Source organism: Chenopodium quinoa, unplaced genomic scaffold, assembly GCF_001683475.1.
Source record: "Chenopodium quinoa cultivar QQ74 unplaced genomic scaffold, ASM168347v1, whole genome shotgun sequence".
NCBI lineage: Eukaryota > Viridiplantae > Streptophyta > Magnoliopsida > Caryophyllales > Amaranthaceae > Chenopodium > Chenopodium quinoa.
This window is the reverse complement of record NW_018742418.1, coordinates 888,623-907,108: the sequence shown is the minus strand read 5'-3', so window position 1 is coordinate 907,108 and position 18,486 is coordinate 888,623. Positions and strand designations below refer to the sequence as shown.

The window sequence follows — 18,486 nt, the reverse complement described above, 5'->3', positions numbered from 1 at the left end:
CAATGTAGCTATACTAGCTAATGAGAATGTACTATGCTTTATAAATCTTCGTTAAAGAGTCTGATCACACATAAATTCAACCAAAAATCAATTAGTACGACAATCTGATCCATTAGTTTTATATGCTTACTATTCTCCCCTCTTATAATTCAAAATGAAATATATTATCCTAATTCTCACTTGTATATGTAAGTCTGTTAAGTATTGACTAATCTAATCAATGTATGATAATATTTAATTCTATATATATCCAAATAATTTACAGAAAATTATGAAAACCATATTTATCATCAGAACATTCCTTGTAGGAAGAAAAAACTTATTAATAAGCCCAAGATATTTTGACAAAGTTTGGTTTTATGCTACTCGAAAGTTATAGTTTTTATTAAGGAGAACTCAAAAGTTATAGATAATTCGTAACGTCAATTTCGTCTTTTCACACCATCCTTTTAGAATCATGATCAAAGTAAGCGCGTATAGCATATTTGGATTCATACTAACTAGCAGTGGTATATACCGTGACTTATTGGGAGCAATCCAAGAAGTCTTGGTCGACGTTTGTAGACAAATTACTTCGACCTTAAGATTTTCTTACTTAATTGTTAACTGTACTGTCCACTAACTGTACCGAGTAAAATCTAAAAGAACACGAAGTATTCCCTTCGTTTCATGATATCTTACCCATTTTGAGTTTCGCATTATCAATTTATGTGCTTGCTTTGAGCGTGTACCTTTTTTTTTTTTTTTTTTTTTTTTTTTCTAATAAACAAATTAAACAACAAAGGTTATCATGACAATGTAGTTAAATTACTCTAAATGTATATTTTCGAAGTTATTTATTTTTTGTTAATAAATTATTATAAAGTTTCTCCCTGTTTTTTATTTTGTATTAAAAAAAAAATTTATAATTACTTCTTACATATTTGTACATTAAAAATCAAGACGAATGTGACAAGATCCCACATGACAATTACGATTTAAGGTCCCGTTAAAAAAAAAAAACTATAATTTATGATATACATTATATTTATCGTCGAAGAACAAATTTTGTGACGGAACCTCCCACGATGGAAATAACATAGAGAGTATTAAAGATTAAAGTTGCAATTTTGGCAAATTAACCTTATTAGTTAACATGAATAAAGTAGTATGAAAACAAGGTAGAATGACACAAGAAAACAAAAGACCTTGACTAGACTAGACATAGTAAACGACGCAAATCTCGCAAATTGCATTGCGTAGTATGTTGTATGCATCTATTTGCCTTGACAAGGATATGATCATAGACTTTGATTATATAAACCCATGTTAACCATGTAACTACTTAACCATAACATATCTATTATTAGCCATTGGCACAATCTTTTCTTAGCAACCAACATGCATGCTTATAACTTGCCTAATATTCTCCTAATTCTTTTGCTAGCATCATCCGCAATCTTAAAACCCCCTAATTCAATCTCAGTTGAGGCTCGAAAATTAGCCACTTCTAATGGTGTCTTCAAGGTTGAACTCATCCATCGCGATTCACCACTTTCGCCTTACTACAACTCTTCCATGACACCACAAGAGCGCCTAAAGAGAGCACCCCTAGGCTATATATCACATGGCCACAACATTCAACTATCCTCAACAATTTATAACCTAAATGATGAGAAATCATACGCCTTAGTTCCTAATGGTGGAGGATACCTCATGAAAATCGCCCTTGGTACCCCAAAAGTCGAATTCTTAGCCGTTGCAGACACGGGTAGTGACCTTATTTGGGTCCAATGTCAACCTTGTAACAACTGTTTCCGACAACAATCTCCACTCTTCAACCCATCCAAATCTTCGACCTATCATGAAATCCCTTGCAATTCTCCGGATTGCACCCATCCAGACCTTAAAAGTGGTTGTGCTTCGAATAATTATAACAACAATAACAATAACAGTAACGAATCACTATCATCATCATCATCATCGTGTTTATATCAGTGTATTTACGGTGATAATACTCAAACTACCGGCGTCCTAGCCACTGAAACACTTAGCTTACCCTCTCCTGATGCTACCTCACCGAGTCTTTCGTCCACATCCCTTTTCGGGTGTGGGATGGACCAACAAGGCTCTGTTGGCACCCAAGGAGAGGGGATCGTTGGACTAGGGACAGGCCCGTCTTCCTTGATCTCGCAACTTGGTTCAAAAATCAACTACAAGTTCTCTTACTGCTTAGCTCCTTTAACTTCCGACGTCTCAAGCAAGCTTACCTTTGGAGCCGATGTAACCGGGTCTGAAGTAGTGTCAACTCCCTTCAAAATAGGAGAACGCCCCACATATTACCTCCTTAACCTCGACAGCATTAGCGTCGAGGGTAGGGATAACCCGGTCCAAATTCCAGTACGTATGGACGTGATCATCGACTCTGGCACCACTCTGACAATGCTCCCATCTAACATCTACATCGACTTAAGGGCTGCTTTGGTGAATGCCATTGGACTTAGCACCATACCGAGCCCAATCGAAGATTACGACCTCTGTTACAATACAGAGTCCTTAGGGCAGTTTAGCCCTCCAAACGTTGCATTCCAATTTCAAGGGGCCGAAGTCGTGTTAAAGACAATCAATACATTTCGGCAAATTGAGGACAATGTAAGTTGCTTGGCAATGTTAGCTACGGATGGTACTCCAATATTCGGGAACATTGCTCAAGTTAATTTCGAGGTCGGGTATGATTTACAAGCTAAGCAAGTTTCTTTTGCTCCAGCAGAATGTACTAATTAACTAGCTTAATTAATCGTTATTTCTATTTTTACTTGTACTTCCTAATGGTTAGGTTTGTTTGTATGGGCACAAGTATGTTTATATTGATATTTCTTCATGTAATGAACGTTTTGAATTTCTGTATCAATAAGCTATAAGCTTCATGTATGTCTGAAAGTACATTTGCCTTATATTTTCTGTATCAATGTGAGTACGTTTTAGGAAAGTTATTATACCATTTGGAAATAATAAAAAAACTTAGATTGAAATCATGCAAGTACGTGGTGTCATGGTGATAAGTATGTAGAGGTGTAAACAAGCCGAGACTTAATAAAAAAAAAAATTCAAATAATGATTAATTAATTTAATAATTCATTATTGTGGGTTTTACTTCAATTTCGATCTCATAAGTTCAATTATGTTTTGAGCATATGAAAAATGCGCCTAGTTTTTACAGTTTTTGAAGCTTTTAAATGAGATTAAACATGAGCATAAATGTATTCATTCATATAATTAAATAATTAAATTCATGAATAACTTGTTTATAAATTATAAACTTTCTAGATCAAATAAAGTCGTTTATAAGATAAAGCTCAAAGTGTGTTTAATAAAAGTTTGACCTATTTTGAGGTCTTTATGTGTCAAGGAATAAAAACAAAATTTTTTAATTTTTTTTTATTATTTATAAGCTCGTCTCTGTTAAAAAAAATGAGCAGTTTACAAACACTTATAAAACCTCCTAAGCTCATGATCAAACTCGCTTTAAGTTATACCTCCGATTCTTATTACTCGCAACAAACTAGTGTTTTGCGGACTCTTAGACAAAAGATCTTAAGCATGATTATTAAAAAATAAGAACATATACTTAAGTAGTAATTCAACTCCCCAAAAAAAAAAAAAAAAACAAATTCAACCAAAATTTAATTAAATAACTCAACACCATCGGCATCACCTAGCTGCACAGAAACCACCCACCACCGAACCAAGCAAACCCAGCATCGACGACCCCAGTACCCAGCTAACCTAGCACCGACGAACCCAACAACCACCGAACCCAACACCAAGCAAATAGTATTATTCTTATTTACTAATACTAATATTTTGTGCCTATGATAAATTTTGTGATCTTCCTAGGTGTATTTTTATTATCGCATAGGCACTATATTAATTATTCACGATGATTTGATAAAGTTTGGTATTATGCTACTCATAAGTTACAGATGGTTCGTAAACTCGTAACAAGTTCTAATTCATATTGTCCTTCGATTATTGATCATATGGGAGCAAGTCTCTCTCTCTTTATTTGTCTTTTGATAACGACTTGGGAGCAAGTCTTGGTCGTCGTTAGTAGACAAGTTGCTTCCCTTTGTTTCTTAAGGGTATGGTAGAATATCCACTAATTTTCCAAGCTAATAGACCATACATGCTCATTTTCTTTGTTTTATAATATCTTACCCATTTTGACATTTCACTCTTGTTAGGGTTGGTGAGTGCACAGCGGGAGCGAAGATGTATTTGATTGAGAAGTATAAATTGAATTGATAATTTGGCAAGATAATTAATATAAATGAACACACGATTTTATGTTACAACGAGCACTTTTATTCCACTATTTGAAAGTAGGAGAGTATAAGAGCCCTTGAGGGTGATTATTACAAGAGAACTCTCACTATAAGAAACTCACAAGGAGTATTATGATAGTAGTGGAATATTACAAGGAGGGAGGATATTTTTGTAGAAAGACTTGTGTTTGGTATGACTTCTTGTGTTGTGTTGTTGTTGAATGCCCTTGACCTATATTTATAGGTGTAGATGGAGCTTGGAAGATTTGTGTGGAAACTTCCACATATGTAGATATTTTTAAACTCTCCACATAAATCTAAAATTTTCATTGGCATTTAATAATTCTAGATTTTTCCTCAATTCTCCATCCTTCTTGTGTCCATAATATTCTAGAAAATTCAAGTAGGATATTATTTCAGAAGCCTCTAGAATATGGATAATATTTCGACCAAAATAATGGGCTTATAAAATTTGGGCCATACCCAACAACTCTGCTTATGTGCTTACTTTAAACGCATTTTTTTTCTCTAATAGACAAATCACAAAGTAAAGATGCGCACAGGCTGCTCGACTGTGTCAGGATGGGCCGTGTGGGCCACTAGGCTTACGTTCTGTACTAGCATATCAGGCCTACGATTGGCCAAGATTCATGTCGTTTCAATCTTTCATAATTAGTGCCCATACACAACCCAACCCATGTGTCATGCCGTGCTAGCCACCTAATAATTTATACTAGTATTTTTTTTTTTGGTTGATTAGTTAAATACAAGCGAGTCAAAACGCATGCCGTCACGTCATGCTCGTGCCAAATTTTGAAAATAAAGCCCGTGCACAGCCCATGACTTACCGATGTGTCTCTCGTGTCATATCGGACTTATGACGGGCTTGTGCCAAATCAAACCATTATCATGTCATGCCTAACTAGCTCAACCACAAAGGTTATTATGATAATGATGTTTTTAGATCATTCTTAATGTATATTTTCTAAAGGAAATACACTTTAATAATCCCAATTATTGTCGATTTACTTCAAATAATCCCAACTTAGGTTTATTTTTAATCCTAACTATGTCCTGACTTTGCCTCTAATAGTCCCAAAAACCGGTTACCTGTCGAAAAGGTAAAATTTTATTTAAATTTTTTATACACCACATGTAATGAAATGATTGGCCTAATATAAAAAAAAAAGATAAAATAAATAACAAAAAATAAAAACAGAAACAAATCGTGAAATCAGAGCCAACCTTCCCCCACCGGCCAATTAACCCACAACCAACCGAAAACGGGCCGGCCACCTCCCTAACCCCCCGAAAATGATCGGCCGGCCCTCCCACCGCCCAAAACAATCTTAGGCTATGTTCTTTTAAACTTCTGGGCGAGTAGGCAGAGCAGAGCAAATTTCATTATTATTATTATTATTATTGTTATTATTATTATTATTATTATTACATTATTATTATTATTGTTATTAAATATTAAATATTATTATTAAATATTATTTATTATTATTTTTAAGTAGAACATATTTAACTAGAGCAGAGCAGAGTAGAGTAGAGTACATCAGAGCAGATTTCAGAAGAGCAGAACAGCTCAAAAGAACAGGGCCTCGGCCGATCAACGCCTGCTTTAAACGAGAAATCAATTTGGGGCTGATTTGAGGTGATTTACGAGCTGCTCTGTTTTGGAGGTTGTTACCGGCGGTTTGTGGTTGAATGGCGAGGCAATGGTGGCGGTTTATGGTTTGGTTTGTGTTTGGTGAAAGTTGCAGTGGTCGAGAACTTGTGGTTATTGGTTGCAGTGGCGCGTCTGTGAGTTGTGGTTGTTGTTGTTGTGGACGGTGGTTGGAGGATGTTGAGATTGTGGGTGACGGTGGTAATTGGGTTGGTGGCTAGTGATTGGGATTGTGAGGTAGTTGTTAATTGTGGTGTTAAGTGGAGGGAGTTGGAGCAAACAACGAATAGCTGCTGTTGGTGTTGATTCGTTTGTGTGCTTGGTGACGAGGGTGAGTTAGTGTTTGGATTGGTGAAGGAGATGGGTGATTTGTGATGGCAGAGGTGGTGCTTGGGCTGGTGTTAAGAAGGGGAGTGTTTTGGTTGTGTTGTGGTCAAAAGGTGTAGGAGGTTGTTTTCAAGGGAAGATGGGTGGTTTGGGGACCGGCTAGCTACGGTGGTTTTTGGGGTTGGGAGGGGTCGACCGGCCTTTTCGGGGGTCAGGGGAGACGACCGGCCATTTTCCGACGGGCTGGAGGTTAGCCCTAGCGTTTTGCGGTGGCGTAAGAGGAGGTGATGGTGGCTGTTAGGGTTTTAAGTTTTTTTTATTCTTTTTTTTTTTCTTTTTAATTTTGGACCAATCACGTGCTGACACGTGTACTGGTTACCTGTTACAACAAGTCAACAGTGTTGACCGGTTGGGACTATTGCAGGCAAAGTCAGGGCATAGTTAGGATTATTAAGAAAATAAGCCTTAGTTGGGGTTATTAGAAGTAAATCGGCAATACACTACTAGAAAACAAGCGATTTTTTTACGGAAAAATTCCGTCGGAAACACCCTGTTTTTCGACGAAATTATGTCGTCGTAAACGTGTTTGTAGGAAAATCAACCTTTTCCGACGGAAAAAATTCCGTCGGATGAGATTTTCCGGCCCGAAATAGTCCATCGAAAATTTCCGACGAATTTTTTTCCGCTGGAGATTTCCGACGGAAATTTCGTCGGAAAAAGCTGCAAAAAAAACAAAAAAAAAAAAACCCCATCCGCCACCTATATCACCACCACCACCACCAGCCACCCCCTAACCCGTAACCCCTCCACACCCAAAACCACCACCTTAACCCAAAACCACCACCACCTAAACCCAAAACCCAGATTATCGAAAATAAAACCCCTTACCACCACTACCTTAAACCAAAACCCAGACAATCGAAATTTAAACCCAGAAAATAAAACCCCAAATTAACCACCCCTACCTTAACCCAAAACCCAGACAATCGAACAAAAAACCCATAAAAAAAAAACCATAAAACATAAAAAATAAAACCCTCAAAAATCGAAAATAAAAACCCCAAAATTTGAAAACCATAAAACCCCCAAAAATCAAAAATAAAAACCTCAAAAATTTAAAATAAAACCTAAAAAAACGAGAAAACCACATAAATTCATCAATATAAACCAAGAAAAACGAAAAAAAAAAACAACATTCCTTCCATCATGTACTTTGGGTTTACAAGGTCAAATTCAGATCTAGTATTTTCATGGACGAATTTGACCAAAAAAACCATACTTCATTTTAATTTATGCTCGAATTTCATGGGAAGTGAGGAGAAAAGGAAATGAGAGTTGTGTGCAATGGCGGCCCAATTGAAAGTGGAATTGAGGAGAAAGAAGGGAAGTGAGAAGAACAGAGGAGAAGTGAGGGGAAGCGAGATTTAGAGAAGATGAGAGGACAGAGAAAGAGAATCGTGAGAGAGAAAGAGGGGAAAGGAAGAGGAGAGAGAAAGGGAAATGAAGGGGGGGTGTGGCGGTTTAGGTAATTAGGGTTTCCGGCTTTTTTTAAAATTCCGTCAGAAATTTTAATTTACGACAGAATATTCCGTCGGAAAATACATATATCCCGATGGATTTATATTCAGTCGAAAATTTCCGACGGATTGTTTGAATTCGTCGGAAATATCCGACGGAATTACGCGTCCGTCGGAAATCAGCTGTTTTCTTGTAGTGATTATTATAGTGTATTTTTCCTTACTCCCTCTTTTTTTTTATATACATATATTATATTATTGTTACTTTTTGCTCTTTTGATGTTACAAAAAATTATAAAAATTACGTACATCTTACGGATCTTGAATTATTAACGGAGACAAACACAATAAGATTCTACATGTCAATAAATAAAGGCATATATTTATCGTTTAAATATATATAGATTTTATTTTATTTTTTATTTTATTTATTTATTTTTTGCGATGAAACCTCTTAAGATTTTAATAGAGGCAAAATTATGAAGAATTAACGCAAAGAGTTTTAATGATCAAAGTTATATATATATATATATATATATATATATATATATATATATATATATATATATATATATATATATATATATATATATATATATATATATATAGTGTTCACCATGGTCATGTACACTTTGTTCATTCAAAGTATCATTCAAAGTACTAGGTACCCATATAGATACAGGTGCGTACTATAATGATCAATTAAAGTACCCATTCATCCTAGGATAATATACAAAGGAATGTGCATGTTATGTTTTGACGGGTGTCATATTTAAACAAATGCGGGGTGTACGTCCTAATTTTTTAAATTATCAAATTAGTTAACATGGATAAAGTAGTGTCTGGTGAAGGTAGTATAACACAAGAAAACAAAGACCTTGACTAGAGATGATTTGACATAATAAACGATGGAAACTTTGCAACAAAGACCTTAACTAGAGACGACTTGACATAATAAAGTAGATGATTTTGCCTTGACAAGGATATGATAATTAGTCATTGATTTTATAAATCCATGTAACCACCCAACCATAACATATCTCTTATTAAGCATTTGCATAAACTGATAAACATTTTTATTAGCAACCAACATGCATGCTTATACTTTGCCTAATATCATCCTAATTCTTTTGCTAGCATCGTCCTCTTTCTTCGAACCCCCCTTTTCGATCTCAGTTGAGGCTCGAAAATTAGCCACTTCTAATGGCGTGTTCAAGGTCAATCTCATCCATCGCGATTCACCACTTTCGCCTTACTACAACTCTTCCATGCACCACAAGATCGCCTAAAGAGAGCACCACTAGGCTATATATCACATGGCCACAATATTCAACTATCATCAACATATTATAACCTAAATGATGAAAATTCTTATGCTTTAGTTCCTAATGGTGGATCATACCTCATGAAAATTTCCCTTGGTACCCCAGAAGTCGAATTTTTAGCTGTGGCAGACACGGGTAGTGATCTTATTTGGGTCCAATGTCAACCTTGTAACACTTGCATCCAACAACAATCTCCACTCTTCGATCCATCAATATCTTCGTCCTATCAAGTAATCTCTTGCACTTCTTCGGATTGTGCCAAACCAGATGTTAGTACTAGTTGTGCTTCGAATAATAATAATAATTACAACAATTACGAGTCATCATCACCGTGTGCTTATCACTATGGTTACGGTGATCATACTCAAACTAACGGCATCCTAGCCAGTGAAACGCTTAGCTTATCCTCTCCTGATGCTACATCGCCGAGTATTTCATCCACATCCGTTTTCGGTTGTGGGACGGACAACCAAGGCGCTCTAGGCATCCAAGGAGAGGGGATCGTTGGACTTGGAACAGGCCCGTCTTCCTTGATCTCACAACTCGGCCCTAAAATCAACTACAAGTTCTCCTACTGCTTAGCTCCCTTGACATCCGAGGTCTCAAGCACGCTTACCTTTGGAGCCGATGTCACGAGCCCTGAAGTAGTATCAACTCCCTTCCAAATAGGACAACCGCCAACATTTTACCACCTTACTCTCGATAGCATTAGCGTTGGGGATAGTGAAAATCCGGTCCAAATCCCGGTAGAAATGGACGTGATCATCGACTCTGGTACCACTCTTACAATGCTTCCAAGTAGCATCTACAACAACTTAAGGGATGCTTTGGTGAATGCCATTGGACCTAACACGGTATCGAGCCCAATCGAAGGTTACGACCTCTGTTACAATACAGGGGATTCAGGGCAGTTTAGTCCTCCAGACGTTGTATTCCAACTTCAAGGGGCCGATGTCGTGTTAAAGGCAATCAGCACTTTTAGGCAACTTGAGGATGTTAGTTGCTTGGCAATGTTAGCTACAAAAGCTTCAGATAGTATTCCGATATTTGGGAACATTGCTCAAGTTAATTTCGAGGTTGGGTATGATTTACAAGCTATGCAAGTTTCTTTTGCTCCAGCAGACTGTACTACGTACTAGCTACTGTACTGCGTATATTCCATTTTTATATTGTACTACCAAATGATTATACTACGTATTTGTTTGTAAGGGCATAAGTATGTATCTGTTATTACTAGTTCTACACTTCTACATGTAACATACTTTTCGAGTTCATGTATCAAGAAGGTTAAGCTATAAGCTCAATATATGTATGTATGTATGAAAGTAGATTTGCATTATATTTGGAGTATTTGGAAAATTATTATACCATGGGAAAGTTTTTGGTGTTTTCCTGCTATAGATTAAATGCGAGTACGTGGTGATAATTATGTAGGGGTGTAAACAAGCCAAGACTCTCGATAAACAACTCGAACTCGACTAAATCTCATTTATGTTTGTCTTATCTTCTATATGATCAATGAGACTAGCTTGTATGATTTTTGAAGCTTGATTAATAAATGAGACTGAACCCAAGCATAAATATATTCGTTCGTATAAATTTATAAACAACTTGTGTATAAATATTCTAGATCAAGTAAGGTCGTAAAGTAAACATCAAAGCTTGTTTAATTAATTAACGTTATTCACTTATATTCACATTCTGTAATTTCCAATTAATTGGTTATCAAATATTAAAAAGCTTGACTTTATAATTAGTTATTGATTATTATCTTTTATTTTGAATGAGATTTTATAGTGTCGATAAGGAACAACCCAAATTTCGTTTCAATTATCTAGTCTTGTATAAGACGGGCTTACGTTTTAAGACAATCAATTTGAAGATATATTTAACAATTTTAATAGTAACTTTAATCTTTTTTAGGGTAACTTTTGATTTGTAATGAATTATCAATTAATCAATAACATAATACTAAAACAGACATTAAGAATGACACATGTCACTTTCTGGTGTTGTTTTTTTCCCTCCAACAATATTCTTTCCTTTTTTTTTTTGGTACAATTCTAATTAAAAAAAAATATAACAACACCATTTATATCAACTCTATAATTTCAATACTATATATATCAACTCTTTTTATTTCAATACTATGTACATCTAACACTACATATTCTTTAAATTTTATTCATTATATCAACTCACGTGCAATAATCATTCATTACATATTCTTTTTATTTCATTCCTTTCAGTTTATAGTCTTTTATCTTAGACCCGGTTCACATCACCTTATTTTTGCTGAACTGAAATTATTTTTACTAAACTGAAATTATTTTTGCAGAACTTAAATTATTTTTACTGAACTGAAATTATTTTTGCTGAACTGAAATTATTTTTACTGAATTTCTATTATATTTTTTTTAAAGTTACTGATTTTTACTAAATTGAAATTAGTTTTACTACACTGAAATTATTTTTATTAAATATTATTTTTTAAGGTGAAGTGAAGAGGGCCTTAATCTTAAACAAATTTTTTCCCAATAGCTCCTTCAAAGCTTTTGGATATAAATCAATACTTATCACCTAGCATCATGAAGAAAATTAAGGATTATTATTTATTTCACTTCTTATATTAATTCACGTGCAAGCAATAATAATCACAGCTACTCTTTATATATAGCTTTTAAATCATCTTTTTTGACAGAAAGAAGAATATTATCATTAATAAATAGCCATACGACATCTACAATAATAATATAAATTTGTAAACCACAGATCTAGAGAAAATAACATAACTTTTACAATAAAAATCATAACTATTTTGCATATCGGGCATAGCTCACACTCCACCGCTTCAAACTTGACGCGAACAGTGAATTTCGATGTCCTTACATCTTTCCAAGTAGAGACCTTCACAATCTGTGCTGATGTTTTGATCGTAGAGTTGATGACGAACCCTAAACCCATGTCAATCCAAATCGCCTTTTCAATTATTATTAAAACCTAAAAATAAAATTCTCATCCATGGATGAGAATCAAAATCCTAGAAAATTAGGAAAACCCAAAAAAATTGGGAAATACTCTTACAAATGGAGAGAACAAAACAAAGCAAAACAAATCAAATAAGAAATAAGCGAATTGAATAATAAAAAAAAAAAGGATCGAAAATAGTCAAATTTCCGAAGAAATTAGACTATTTCCGGCCTAAACAGCCAAGAAAATTAAAACCCTAAAGAGAGAGGAGAGAGAAGAAAGAAAAGCTGAGATTTAAACTAGCTTTTAAATCATCTTGAAATTGAAAATGTCGTCTAATGATATTTTATAATTTTAACATACACTTTTAACGCTATTAATATTAATTATTTTCACTATACTCATGTTAACATTTTCGTAATATTAGTTTTGCACTATACGGCCCCGTTTACTGCACCTTATTTTTGTTAAACTGAAATTATTTTTACTGAATTTAAATTATTTTTACCGCACTAAAATTATTTTTACTGAACTGAAATTATTTTTGCTGAACTGAAATTATATTTACTAATTTTCTATTAATTTCTTCTATATAGTTACTGAATTTTACTGAACTGAAATTATTTTTACAGAACTGAGCTTATATTTACAGAACTGAAATTAATTTTACTTAATATTATTTTTTTAATATTACTAAACAGGTTTTACTTCTTATGGTATATTTTAATTACAATATATTTTGAATTAACTATTTCATTCCTTAATAAATTGATACATACAACATCGCGCGTGTCATAATTATTAATTAACAGCTACAACAACATTGTGATTATAATATCCCACTATTTATAAATTATAATAAAAACTCTATTATTCACTAAGGGTGTGTTCTATTCACCTGATTTTCACTTATCTGAACTTATCTTATCTTATCTGAACTTATTAGACCTTATTAAAACTTATTTTAGTTGTAATTTGTACTTGGGTAACCTATACCAGAACTTATTTTTCCTGAACTGAACTTATCTGAACTTTTTTTTTTGAAACAAATCAATTCATTAATCAAAAGCCATATGACATCTACAAATGAAATCTAACTCAACATATACATAAAACTGAATCAAATAAGGGTTTCCTTTATCAATGCTACGATCATTGAATTGATCTTGCACTGTAGTACATCTCTCGTACACATCGTTGGAATACACAGTCTTTTCAGAGAGTCGGTCTAACGATTTGTTGTAGTCGTAAGGATGATTTTCATCTGATTCACTTGAACGCCTCTGAAGATTTAAAAACCGTTGCGATCCCAGACAACTCTTTACCAACGATCAGATAATAAGGCAAAAGATGATTACCTTTTTAATAAACCCTAATACACAAAAAAAAACCTAAACAAAAACAAACAACAAAACTAACAAAAACGAACGACCACTACTAGAAAACAGGCCATTTCCGACGGAAAAATTCAGTCGGAAACACCCTGAATTCCGTCGGAAAACCCGTTTTCGACGGAATTTCCGTCGAAATCGGTTGTCGGAAAAGGTTTTGTAGGAAAAATGACCTTTTTCGACGGAAATTCCACCAGAAGAGGAATTCCGACACCGGAAAAGTCTGTCGGAAAATTCCGACGGACACAAATCAGCCGGAAAATTTCGCCAAAAATTCCGTCGGAAACTGATTTAATGAAATTAAAAAAAAATGTCGCGCCACCACCGGCACTGCGTATCTCCACCACAAACCCCTAACTAACCCTAACCCCAACATCAGACCACCACCACCACTACCCCCCACATCAGACCACCACCACTCCACCAGCTGCTAACTAACCCTAACCTTAAGCCAGACCATCAGTCCGCCACTCTCCCCACCCTAACTCTTAACCCACCTAAGCCCATAGCCACCACAAACCCAGCGCCACCCACCACCACCACCACCAAACCCTAAACCAGTCCCACCTAACCCAAACCCTGATCGAACCCTAACCAAAACTCCACCAAACCCATAACCAAATCCATCCACCTAAAACACCCAAACCCTAGCCCAAACCCTGACCCATTAGATGCCCAACACCACCCCATCAGACGCCCAACACCACCCACAACCAAGATCCCTACCCACCACCCACCTCACCAAAACTTGTAAACACACTAACCTACCTCACCACCCACCAAAACCTGTAACCCACCTCACCAGCCACCAGAACCCCAACCTAAACCAGATTCCTACCCACCACGACCCCCATCCCAACCCACCAACACCCCCACCCAAACCAGATGCATTCGAAACAACTAGCCCAATCCCACCTTAACCCTTACCTTGAACACAAACCACCCACCACCTCCGCAATTCAACCATACATCACCATAAATTTTATAAAAAAATCTCAATAAACAAAATAAGAGAAAGAGAAAAGAGAACTTACGTTGAATTCCATTAAAACCCCGAAATTGGCTTGAATTTGGGTTTTAAAGGTCAAATTAGACCATGAAAAATCTAGAGTTTTCATGGTCGAATTTGACATGAAAAACCTTATTTTGTTCAAATAATTACAACCCTAGTCGATTTTTCATGCGTGAGGTGTTGTGAGTGGGGGTTGCGGGTTTAGGCTTGGTTTACGGAGAAGAGGACGAGAGAAGAGAAAAAGGAGAAGAGGAACGAGAAAAGGACGAGAGAAGAGAGGAAGGAAAAGAGGATAGAGAAGAGAGAATCAGAAAAGAAGACTAGAGGAGAGAGAATCAGAGAAGAAGAAGAAAGAGGCGGAAGAGAGAAGGAGAAGAGGAGAATGAAAGAGAAATGAGATATGAAAGGGGGAGGGGGATAGTACCGCTTTAATTAAGGTTTGTATTTTTATTTTTTATTTTTGTAAATCCCATAATTCCGTCGGAAATTAATTATTTTTCAACGGAAAATCCGTCGAAAACCAAGTATTTTCCGATGGCTTTAAATTCCATCGGAAATTTCCGACGGAAATTCCAAATTCGTCGGAAATTTCCGACAGAATTTAAATCCATCGGAAATTTTGTTTTTTCCGACGAATTTTCGTGTCCGTCGGAACACATCCGTCGGAAATTGACCTTTTCTAGTAGTGGACTCCACCATAGGAGACACTCCACCATAGGGAGATGGACGAATATCTACACCACTCGTGTTGCTTTATTGAAAACAAAATTGCAAAAGTAAAGAAAATTAAGGGAAAAGAGTAGGAAATAGTCTAATTTCTAAGGAAATTAGACTATTTTCGGCCTAAATGGCCAAGAATTTGGAGAAACCCTATAAGAGATGAGGAGAGAAGAGGAGAGGAGAGGCGAGAGTTTCTTAGGCTCTGGTTAACTTATTTGCACTTATCAAACCTGAAATATGTGAAAATAAGGTGAACATAACAGACCCTAACTTTACAAAAATCTAATAAGAATATTGATACAACATTGTGTCGGTTCAACTGTGTCAACAAAATGGAGACGTGATAGGGTATATAACATGAGTTCTAAATAATCAAACTCCCTGAATTTCTTTCATATTTATAAAGTTTAACGCATCAATAACCTTTATATCATTGTCAAAAAAACAACCTTGATGTCGGTATAAGTAAACAATTCAATCTATTTTGTTTAGTTTATAAATGTAATTCTTTATTATAATATAATAATTGCTAACATAACTTTAAAATTCGTTACTAAGTTTAGTAAAACTCGTGCGTGGCACGGGACTTTAGCTAGTTCGGTTATATTTTAACGTTTAATTTCTAATGAATACATGATATGAATGAAGGATAATATGATTAATCTAATACATTATAAGTGTTTTTAAGGGTAAAATTTATGATAGGAAAATGGTAAGTTTTGTATTATATAAGGGTACCTTTAAATACATTTAGGGTAACTTTTACCCGACTTACAATAAGTTAATGAAAATCCACCTTAATCAAGAATTTTTTATTTCATTTATCTATCTATATCTATACTATATATCAATGTAATAATCACCGGATAAGACACTTGGCATAGTTTTGTGAAAAAATTGTCCCTCGAAAATTCTATTAATTTATTACTCTCTCTGTCCTAGAATATATGACACAATCAACTTTACACACATGCCAATGCACTTGTTTGAATTTATATTTTTTTGTAATAGGATATCAAAAAACACTCCCTCCATCCCAAAATTTTTATAAGAATTTTAAGGGTAGCTATTAATTAAATTCGAATTTTTTTTCTAAAAGTATTACATAAGTGAATTAATTTCAATTAACTCCGTTACAATTGACTGTCATTATTAGTAAGTCTTATTATTATGAATACTTGCATTGCATGGGATCAAAACTATATAATACTAAAACATACACTAAGAATAACACTTTTAACTTTTGTAGTGCTTTTTTTTTTTTTTTTTTTTTTTTTTTACTCCGATCCATAGCTTTTTTTTTTCAAATGTCATGAACTACTTATGGTAAATATATATAAAATATTCACCAAATCATATAATTGTTATAATTTTGATTAATATTTATTCCTTATTTGTGATAAAGTATTTTCCATATCAATTACTTCGTATAATATAAACAATATACAATATCTTTAAACAGGATAATATACATCATATTTTCCTCCTTCAAATTATATTAATATATTTTAAATAAGGTAATTTTGTAACAATATATAAAAAATGATGAACCTTTTAAATCATTATCATCATTATTTCCTACAATGAAGAGATTTTGGAAGAAAAACTCGTCATTCTTCCCTCCCTCCCCTTCCCCTTTATTTCCTTCCCACCTCTTCACCTTCCCCCACCCTTTGATTTCCTCATGCAATACTATTAAAAGTAGTTTTTTTTTACTTAACGTAATTAATTTGATGAGTAATAAAAGTATAATACAGCCTTATTCACTTTACCTTATTTTTGCTGAACTGAAACTATTTTTACTGGACTGATTTTTTTTTTTTTTTTTTTTTTTGCTGAATTGAAATTAATTTTATTGAACTGAAATTATTTTTGCTGAACTAAAATTATTTTTACTGATTCTCTGTCGTATTTCTTCTATAAAGATATTGGTTTTTACTTAACTAAACTTATTTTTACAAAACTAAAATTATTTTTGCTGAACTGAAATTATTTTTATTAAATATTATTTTAAAGGCAAAGTGAACAGGGCCTACCTAGTTAATCAGATGTGAAAGTAATGAAAATTAATTAACTTTATGTATATGTTACCCATTGAATTTAATTGTCCTTTAGATACATTATACGAAGTGTTATATAATTGGTTGGTGTGATAAAATGATAAATTAAGCCATAATCACACGTGAAAAATTATGGCCTTGTGCAGTGGGTTCAAGCCTAAATTGACCAATACTTTATTATTATTATTATTATTATTATTATTATTATTATTATTATTATTATTATTATTGTTTCGGGGTTTTCTGATGTCCTGCGGGAGAGTTACAATTCCGAGACTGGAACCGGACGCCTGTACCTGCAAAATAACGGAGACTCCTGGTGGTGGGAGCTCCGCCTCCAACGGTCAAGTTAGTACTTGATTAAGGAGTAATTAATGCGGAAATTAAAGTGATTGGGTCTCTCTAGGTGAAAGTGTTTAATGTAGGTAATCTGCTTTGTTAGCGAGATCAGCCGGTTATTACTGTGTGTAATTAATGTGTTTTTTCGTAATCCCCCTTAATGAGGATTAAGGGAGGTATTTATAACCTTGGGAAACGTGCCCATCCTAGGTTTAGGTTAACCTAGGGCTGATTGGGCTTCCCTCGGAAGTTGGGCCTGGGTGGCCGGTTTCTCCATTAGGCATGGAGTATGCCACATGTCATGACATAATAGGTCCAAGGTGGACAAATAAGCGCGTGCCACGTGGCAAGCCCTGACAGTGCCAACTGGGGGACACTTGGCAGGACCTGATTGGCCCACGTGGCGCATTCCGATTGGTGGGAGCAAAATCCCCTAATCATTTGCCCCTCACAGGTGGCACGTGACTGGTCACGTGTTACCTGTGACAGGTGTCACACTGTAACAGGCGACGACCTTCTACAGGTGTCAGTCGGCGAAAGGCCGAGAGATTTTCCTGCCTAAATTTTAAATTCTGAAAGTGACCCTTCGCCTTCTCACTTCGCCTATATAAGGGAGGATTGTCTTGAGTCATTTTCACACTTGAGAACTTTGAGAGAGAACATTCGGACCCCTGAACTTGCTCTGACATTTTGGACCTTTTCTGCCTACCGCCTGTTCTGACAAGCCGACTGCACAGGATTTTCAGCACTTCATTAATCGTCACTCGTTCAGGTAACTGTCGGTTCTCTTACTCTTACTCTTAATTTTCTTTTTATTTTTTGAAATGGCACCACGGAAGCACACGACAC

The 18,486-nt window shown here is 35.0% G+C and overlaps 1 protein-coding gene and 1 pseudogene across 1 annotated transcript; both read left to right on the top strand.

Moving 5' to 3' along the window:
* The first annotated feature begins 1,328 nt into the window (after window positions 1-1,328).
* On the top strand, window positions 1,329-3,019 carry LOC110708338 (aspartic proteinase CDR1-like). Its single transcript, XM_021886452.1, has one exon. The coding sequence runs from the start codon at window positions 1,381-1,383 to the stop codon at window positions 2,761-2,763; it is 1,383 nt and encodes a 460-aa protein (XP_021742144.1). The 5' UTR covers window positions 1,329-1,380; the 3' UTR covers window positions 2,764-3,019.
* Window positions 3,020-8,864: 5,845 nt separating this feature from the next.
* On the top strand, window positions 8,865-10,581 carry LOC110707036 (annotated as a pseudogene).
* The last annotated feature ends 7,905 nt before the right edge of the window (window positions 10,582-18,486 follow it).